The 9,694-nt window shown below is 38.9% G+C and overlaps 1 protein-coding gene across 4 annotated transcripts in view; it reads right to left on the reverse strand.

The window, feature by feature from the left end:
- The window catches only part of SCP2 (sterol carrier protein 2), a 57,047-nt gene that overhangs the window by 3,562 nt on the left and 43,791 nt on the right, over window positions 1-9,694 (reverse strand). Inside the window, exons 13-15 of one of the 4 annotated variants that reach the window (XM_034778599.1) lie at window positions 8,012-8,102; window positions 3,424-3,553; window positions 657-736 (exon numbers count right to left, since the gene is read on the reverse strand). In XM_034778599.1, coding sequence (XP_034634490.1) covers window positions 657-736; window positions 3,424-3,553; window positions 8,012-8,102 — 301 coding nt within the window. Of the gene's footprint in view, window positions 1-656; window positions 737-3,423; window positions 3,554-8,011; window positions 8,106-9,694 lie in introns of all 4 variants that reach the window. The other 3 variants (XM_034778598.1, XR_004646780.1, XR_004646779.1) reach the window with 3 other exon arrangements.

Raw genomic sequence — 9,694 nt, forward strand, 5'->3', positions numbered from 1 at the left:
AATTGTAGTCTGTATTCAAAGAGTGAATGCTGTGATTTTGGTGAGGATATGCTGTATTCTTCATACACTACAAATTGGTTGAATCTCTGGTTTAAGTGCAAAAATGCTCAATTCACCCTTAACTATGGAACTGTGAGTGGCACTTTCATAATTTTCTAAATGTCCCAGTAGTGCAGTTACAAAACAGCAGGAATTTAATAAACAGTTTCAAGAATGAGTAACATTTTTAGAAGGACTATATGACTAAAGCACCTACAGAATCTTAGAATTGTGGCACAGTAACTGCCTTGTTTTACACTGTTCAGTACTTAGGTGTTCTGTGACTAGTGTACTTTCTGCTATTCATTTCTTCAGCATGTAGCCTTGTCATCATAAGGCTGAATAATGAAGCAATTCCAAACAGGAAATTTATTCATTGCACTTACTGATTGCCAGGTAAACATTCTGCCAAGTACACTGGAAGTACATTAGTGTAAAAACCTATATTTGCTATCCTTTAGAGCTAATAGGTGTTCAAAAAATACTCTTGCATAAAAAAGTATTGATCACTTAGCCAAAAGAATCCAGAAAAAAAATAAAGGTGTTGCTTCATAGCCTATGTAAAACAAAAACAATTCTAGATATTCATCTTTTCATTTAATCTTCATTTTACTTACTGTCTGTGGATTTATTTTGCCCGTCATTAAATCCAACAAGTCAGAATCAGCCATTGTAATTATACAGTCAGCTTTCTTATCTGTAACACATAACAGAGACAGAGTTTGACTGTTTAGCTTCAAGTTGAGAGAGACAGAGCACTCTCAGGCATGAGTCACATTAAAGCGCCTGAGAATGTAGAGTAGTGGAATGATATTAAAAGAAGTCATGGCCTACAGGGTCACATGCTGCTTATTAACAGAGCTCAGCAGAAGTTGGAAGGAAGGGATAAAATATGAGCGAGCCTCATTAGCAGGTACTGCATAATCACTAACAAATATTTGTAGGTAAGTGTCAGAGGGAACTTGATTGAGAAACCCTGTTACATAAGGATCAGCAGGCATCCCAGACAGGGCTTTACAATATAGCCTATATAGTCAGGCAGTATTTAAATCTAAGTATTAAAGCATTTGCTACAAAAATAAGCCCATTAATAATAAAGGGCACTGGGATTAGATGGGCTGGAGTACAGCAATAAGATTTAAAATCTTTCTCTAGACTGCTAGTACAAATCAGACCCAGGTCACTGCCAACTGGAAGTTGCTAATATCTGAGGACTGTTTGGGGCCTGTAAAGTGAGTCTGTGATCACAATCCAGTTCCAAAAGGATTCGAGTCCACAGCAATAATCCATCACAATTGTTAATCTCAACGGAGATGAGGGAGAGATCCTCAACCACACTTTAGCCCCTTTATGCTGGGGAAAGGATCAGACATAAATGGCCTCTAGAAGTCCTGGCTGGTTGGGATTTCCCTATTGCTGGCACTGCAGAAAAACAACTATAAAACTGTCTTATGAGGACCTCTTCACATATGTCCAACTACAGGGGGTGTGCCAAATGTGGGAGGGAAACATCAGATGTGGGGTCCAGCATGCAGTGCGACAGTGATCCTAGGGGCCACCACAGCCCCCAGAGCTGCCTAGGATCAGGAGGGATCAGGGGCCTCTTAAGGCCTCCCCTTCTCCTGGTTTGCGAGTTTTGTGTTTATACCTCTGAGGGCATGTCTACATTGGAATCAAACACCTGCAGCTGGCTCAGGTCAGCTGACTCGGACTCACAGGGCATGGGCTGTGGGACTAAAAATTGCAGTATAGACGTTTGGGTTCTGGCTGGAGCCAGACTTTGAAATGCTGCGAGGGAGGAGGATCCAGAGCCCACGCTCTAACCAGAGGATCAACATAGCAATTTTATAGCCCTGCAGCTCAAGCCCGAGTCAGCTGACCTTAGCCAGCTGCGGCAGTGCCAAGGGTCTTTTATCACCGTGTAGATGTACCTTTAGAAATGCAGCACAGAACTTCACCTTCAACGGGCATGACAACATCTACTCTACATAGTCCCCCAGAACAAGCTTGATGCTCATTTGCAGGGAAGGGAAATGTCACTTCCTGTTCTGCTCTTGGAACTACATAGGGGATTTTAATATTTGTGAAAGGTGCTGAAAACTAAGAAGTATTATTTTGAATTAGGTTTGGGAAACATTATTTAATTCCCCATTCACTGAGAAACAGATCCTTATGTGATTAGTTAAAAGTTAACTCCAGGAGTTAGATTCATATTTTTTCACCCTTTCGATTTGTATTGTGAACTTAATTTTTAAGTAGAAATAAAAACTTTAACTTGGATTAGATGTTTATTTTCTCCTGAGGCAGTTCCTACACAAACTCCAAGTTGAGGCATTTCCTGCCCAGAGCTTTTCAAGAGGAGGCGTGCGTGTTCTGTTTTCCTTTGTACATTTCTTAACAAAAAGCTCACAGCCACAGCTGCTGAGTTAGTGCAACCCCAGGAGATTTCAAGATCTCCTTAACCATAAACCAGCTGAAAATGTTATCATCTATTTCATCTGTATCTGTAACCACAACGAGTTTTCACTGACTTTCTTGAGTGGATTTTAATTATGACAAAAGATAGGTCAGTATCTATGTATATAGCACTGTTCTTTAATGCATTCGTAACAGAAAGAATAATGACTGAAAACATCTTCTCCTTAAACTAACAATACCTTATTTAAATTCTGTTAACTCAGCTGCAGATTTATGTCCAAGGACAAAACTACAAAAAAGACACGAACCATCCAATTCTCTGAAGTACATTCAGTGAACAAGTTTGAGATATTTTTACTCCACAGCAACGGACAGGAGAATGTCAAATACTTCCACTCTTTCTGTAATACCATTATATATAATTTCCCCCACCAAGTTTTGTACCCTTACCCAGGCAGCCAATGTTGATTTATCTTGTAATCAGTGGGTGCAGCAATTCTGGACCTGGGCCAGGCATGCTCCAATTTGCAGCTGCAATTAAGCCTGCCCCCCAAATTTCAAGAACAATCTTCTATCTGTCAATTCAGGCATTTCTAGGATATCCACTGGTGTAGTAGCTACCCAGTTTTGTTTATTCTGGCATTGGTCCTTCCAAGAGTCATGTATGTTATAATCTCCTCAAATACTTCTTATCTACCTGGGAAGTCTTAAAAAAGTGTCATAGGAATCATGAGGACAGAAGGAGAAGAAGAGGAACAGCACTTAATCTTAGCCATATCCAAACAATGAGGATTAAAACTTAACTTCATTTGTCAATGATGAGGTGGGGATTTTAAAAATAATGTAGTTCTTGTTTAACTAAAGAAGTTCATATTTTGTACGTAACTTTCAAGGACCTGATGGTTCCCTTTCATTCTGACAATATGGGTATACCAAAAGACATACTGTAGAGATAACAGCACTGACCTGAATTAATATCTACAGAGCCTTTACCATTTTTCACATCTACTATCCAGGTTGCTTCTTTACCATCAGGACCATCTTTTACTTTGAAGGCAAAGATACCACCAATTTTCTTGACAAAATGTTCTCCTTCCTGTAATGATTATGCATAAGTTACATTTGATGTAGTGAATCACTTCATTCCATCGGCTTTGGCACAATTAAAATAATTTGTTTTAACAGATGTTTACACCAAGTAGCAATAGATGAATCTTTTAACCTGTTATTAAAGATCTATTCAATTCATTCTGCTAAGCTTAATTTAACACACGCAAACCTGAATTTATATACTATAGATATTGTACATAAATACTCTTTGGAAGTTGAATATCTGTTAATTTTGAGACCAATGGTAATATATAATTGCTTTCATTAATGTAATCATTCCCCATTTTTCAGAGTTACCACCTCCCAACACACTGATAAAAGTCTACTAAAAACAAAAAGAACAAATAATTCCAAGGTCTCAAATAACTGCCATTTACAAATATAAGTTTAAAAGCAAAGATTAAATATAGTATAAAAACAGGTAAATATTAATACTTGCTTGGAAGTTATAGGCTTGCCCTATTATAATTTTTGCTTTAAGCTTGGAAAAAGGTCATGTTACTGTGGAGGAAAATCAAAAGGGGGCCTTAATACTCTGGTCAAGCTAGTAGGCCTAAAGTATTGGCCGAGCACGTTTCCGTTTTTTCAGGGCCGAATGGAAAGTCCCCAAAATGGAACAATGGCTTTCTGTGTATAAAGGGCATGAAGAGGTAGAATGGAAAAGTCCCCGAACAGAACAATTTGCAATAGCCAAGCTTAAGAAATATATAACCGCAATAGTACTGTTAAAGTCAAACCGCAAAAGAACCAGACTGTGAATAACAACAGGAAAGGCCGAATAAGGGAATATGATTATTCTTTTTGCTTTTGACCTGTATTGATTTTGCAATGTATTCCAAATAAGGTAATTAAGACGAAAGTATGTGTAATTTGTTTGTGGTTTTAAGCTTTAAAAGCTTGTGTGTTCCTTGAACAGGGGGGCAGCTCCGATAACTGTCACCCCCTGCACGCTTGTATTCAATAAAGGAAGCCTCAGGCTTGTTCTGATCCAAACACAACGTGTGGTCATTTTTCCACGACATTACCATTCTTTCATTATATCAAGACAGAAAGCAGCAAACACCAAATAAAAGCTGAAAATTATTAACAGTAACTAGGTGAGCACAATACACAAAGATCAACAACAGAAAAGGAGGAAAATCAAAGACTAAATAAAGTAACATATAAATGCAACAGATTAGCAAAGTTTGAATGAGAAATACAAAGAAATTGAACAAGTGGATAAGGAGAACAAAGTGAGATATATCAAAAACATAAGAGACTTTTATTAAACAAAAGAGATCGATACAACCCTTAAGGACAAAAATGGACAATATCTCAATATCTAAAGGACAAGAATGAGTTATGGCAAAAATATATCAAGGAATTATGATGACAGGCGTGAAAAACCTCAACTAGAGATCAATCAGGGAAGCCCACCAACAACTGATGACGAAATCATGGCAGCAATAAAAACGCTTCTGAATGGAAAAGCACTAGGATGTGATGAAATACCAGCTGAATTGTTGAAAAACATAGGAGATGAAGGGTTTAAAGCCCTGGCATAGGTAATGAAGAGTATGAATGAACAACTTCACTGTGTATCAAAATCCCCAAAAAGAACACCACTATGGATTGTAAATACTATAAAGCAATCAGACTAGTATCGCATGCCTCAGACACTTTTGTGAGTTGTTCAAGACCAAATACAAGGAAAAATTGATAAGGAAGGAAGTGAACAACAATATGGAATCAAACATGAATAGGGCACCATAAACAGCATTATGAATGTGAAGCTTATCTTAGAAAGATCAATAGAAATGGGGAAACAGCATACTTGTGTTTCATTGACTTCTAAAAAGCCTTTGAGGGAACCACTACAAATTTCTCAATATAGTAAGATCTGTAGGGACTGATGGGTACAAACTCCCAGTAATGAATGACATTAGAAGGCAATTATATTGGGAGATGAAAATGGAAAACCTAATAGAGGTTAAGAAAGATGTGAGACAAGGTTGAATAAAGTCAGTGACATTATACAACATTCATGGCAAGTATTTGATTAAATTAATTGAAGAAATAGAAGGTTTTAACATGAATGGAAAATGGGTGAATAACATTCGCTAAGCAGATGACAGTATTGTTGGCTGATTCAGAAGACGGTCTGATGAAGTTAGTGAAGATTATATATAAATATGGCAAAGAATATGGCCCAGAGTTCAATATGGACAAGACAAAAATTATGGGCGTATCAAGGATCCTAGGAAAACGTGCAAGATTCCAGTGAACAGCACAACTATACAGCAAGTGAGAAATTATTGCTACTTAGGAAGCATCATTACAGAAGATGGAAGATTGGATACTGAAGTCAGCACCAGTACAGCTAGAGCAAAAGACATTCTGGAAGAATAAACATCTGATGAGAAGGGACATGAATCTGAAGATTAAATTCCAACTCATAAAAACTTGTATTTGGTCTGTGTTAAATCACAACCGTGAATCATGGACAGTCAAAGAATTAATAAATAACAAAAATTCAATCCTTCAAATTATGGTGTTACAGAAGAATTCAGAAAATATCATATATAAACCACATAACTAACTAAAAAGTACTGGAAATGATTGGCACTCAGCAAAAGTTAGATTTTCTGACAAGAAAGTTTTTATTTCAGTGGTTGAGAGTGCGATGCATGTTTACAGGCACTGGAAGGGAAAGTTGATGACAGAAGAACGTGAGGCAGAAACAGAAGAATTTAGATGGATGATGTGGTATCTTGGGTGGACCAAAAAGACGATTCATCCACAAAGAGATTAGCAGAGGACAATACAGAATGGGCTACCAAAGTTGCAAACCTCCAGTAATGGAGAGGCCATATTAAAAGAACCCAGTGAACTACTAGCACCTGCCTGCAACTGGGAGCAAATTGTTTTAAGAACAAAGAACAATTTGATATTCTAGAGTAACCAAAGTGTTTTTGTAACTCACTTCACCTTCTGTGTACCAGAAGCATAGCCTAGCAAATTCACAACAAATCACATCAGTTTCAAACTTTATATTACTAATGAAGCGAACTGGACTCTTATACGCTTAAAATTAAGCACATGCTCAAGCGCTTTGATAGACTGGGCCAATGTGCTCATCACCTTGCAGGATCGAGCCTATAATGAGTAGCTCCTCTCCCAGCAACCTGTCAGAGGTGGAGGGAGGATGGGTTGAGATTTTGCAGGCATAGTAACAGCAGCCTCTCTCAGCCCCAAAATCCTCCGTAGAGGTGTCAGAAGCTCCCCACACTCACTCCACCCAAATTAGTATTGGTGAGCTTCCCACCCAGCACACAGAGCCCTTTATCCATGTGGTTATTGTCAGTTTGGGATAAGTGCATCTGCATTCCCACTCTGTGGTCCGCTGCAGGAATACTGCCCAGTGAGGTCTCAGATCTCTAGCTATCACCTATCTCTGGGCAGGAACTCTTGTCCCACTCTCTTACGCATGGGGGTTTAAGGCTGCCGGGCCCAGTGTCACACTGTAATATCCCCAAAAAGCCATCTGTCTAAAGGCCAGCACCTGGGCTGTGCTTTCTCTCTGAAAACAATGACAGGGTTTTTACCAGTGACCACACAGATCTTTCTCAGCAAACAACAGGACCAAAAAAGCATTAAAAAAAACATGTAAAAAACAATAAGAGTTCCTACACAAATGCTAAAACCTTACCAGAAGTCACCCATCAGTCTGATGGGGCCCTAATAAGACAGTCTTTCCAACCTTTCCACAAGGGTTGGTGCCCCCTTGGAGAGAAGGTCCTGTCCATTTGCTGGATCAGTAAGAAGGACCTGTATCAGTTCAGCTTTTTATACCAAAAGAGTCTCTGGAAAACCCAGTTTGAACGAGTATATGCAAACACCCCAGAAGGTGGTGCTTTGGAGTTGTTTACATATCCCAGGTTATTACCTCCCACAGTTTTTAGTTCCAGGAAGAACTGTGATAACCCACCCCCAGAGAGCAGAACACAATCATACATAATTCATCCATAAATTTAGTACAATGGTCCCCAAAAATACTGCATAGGATTGCAATATCTGTCACAGTTACCACCTACACAGTGCTTCCCGCTCCAAAGTGTGGAGTGGCAAATCATTCACACACAGACACCCAATGGTCAACAGCAACAACCAATTTTCTCCCTCAACACACAGTGATCCTCTTAGTAGACTTAAGAAGGGGTCACATCTTTCATTTTAAAAACATGCATGGATTCTGCAAAAGTTGATGCACCTTACACTGAACAGATCTCGCTCTGGACAAGTACATTTTTCAAGTCTTTGCATGCAGTGAGGCACTTGAGGTGTGAATTAAAGCTAGATGATGAGCCTTATCTCTGAAGCCAAAGCATAACAAATAAAAAGTTACGTCTCCCATTATAAAGACTTATAGGGATATAGGGAAAAAAGAAATAAAGGGATTTACCTCTTCAAGTTTCTTTTCAATCTCTTTGAAGACAAGATGGGCCTTAAATCCATCAACAGTTGCTCTGGTGGGAATAGCCTGGATGCGCTGGCTGCTGAAATGAAAGGAAACCACTCATTTAAATCACTTAGGCTGTCTGTCATTGCAACGTAAACTCAAGTTATCTACATTCAAGTTAGCCTGGCTCAAATGAGAGCAGCCACACTACAAAGTTACGTTCAAACTGCACAGAGTGATTATGTTAGCAGCTGATGAGTTATGCAAACTCAAGCTGTAGCCTATACCCGGTCAGGCCAGCCACCTAGAGTTAAAAGCATCATCACACTCAAGTTAATGGTGTGGGGGGGAAAAGCGGGGGGGATGGGATTCAAGCTATAATGCAAGTTAACTCTGCAGTAAACACAAGACCTTAGAATCATGTGAAGAACCTAACAAATAACCCTCTATTACGTATAAATCCATCTCATTTAGAGCTACATATAAAGGCACCAAGTTCTGCTCTCATTTACCTGAATGTATACCCAGAGTAACTTTTAATTACTGGAGCCACTGAATACAGTACATCTAGCTCTGATGACTTAAACCAAGATTGCACCAGTATGAAATAAAATATATTAAGAACTTTATGACCATGAAATGCAATAGCTTTCCCTTTGTTACCCAATGTTAACATATCACACTACAATTGCATAGCTAAATGATGTGAACAGAGGAGCCTAACTTTTTTAATGCCAACATCTGACATATGTTTAGTGCAATTCTTCTATTAGAGGTCTTTTACAGGCAAAGCCTTTTGGAAAAACAACATTAATAAGAAGGCAGCAATTGATAGCTGTCTAGATTTTAATTTCTATACTTTGAAAGTTATCTTCAGGAAAAAAGAAAAAAAATCTCATGAGCAGTTCCCCCAACCAAATTTTTGTAGGATGATAATTATGTCAAAGAAAAGTCAAATAAATGGGTTGCAGTAATAATTTCTAATTGCAGTTATTTAGGAGGAACACAATCAACTGAGTTTGCAAAACCTTTCCTCCCACACAAAGGAGAGCACTATTGTCAGTAACTCAGGATATGCTAGCAATGTAGAGACAATGCAAAGACTGTCCTTGCTCCAAAGAGCTTACAATTTAGAAAGACAAAAAAGGGGGAGGGGGCGCGCAAGAAAGTAAATAATTGTAGCAGATAGGACCATTTCCTGCAATATACGTGAAAAAAACTAACTGAATTAAGTTTAAGTATCTTTGGAGTCCATTATATTAAATGCAAAGGTTAAGTATTATTGTGGGCCAGGATTGTATGTAACCTCTTTAGGGGGTAGAGGTGATGTGAAACCTGGAAAGGGTTATGAACTTCAAAGGGCTATATTGAAAGTGGGCCAGACAAAAATGGACCTTTGGGACAAACAGTCAAGCAGTATGCCTGGGAAATCTCTATAGGAACCTGAACGCAAATTCCCCATCTCTGATTATGCAAAAATCCAGTCTTTTGAAGCTACACCCTGAGCAGAAGACCATTGTCTGCTGATTACCTATTCCCAGAGTCTCAAAATTAAAGGTACAAGCTATATAAAGTAGGGTTACCATACGTCCGGATTTTCCCGGACATGTCCGGCTTTTGGGGGCTCAAATCCCCGTCCGGGGGAAAATCCCCAAAAGCCGGGCATGTCCGGGAAAATCGGGAGGG

The sequence above is a fragment of the Trachemys scripta genome, chromosome 8 (assembly GCF_013100865.1).
Source record: "Trachemys scripta elegans isolate TJP31775 chromosome 8, CAS_Tse_1.0, whole genome shotgun sequence".
Lineage (NCBI taxonomy): Eukaryota > Metazoa > Chordata > Testudines > Emydidae > Trachemys > Trachemys scripta.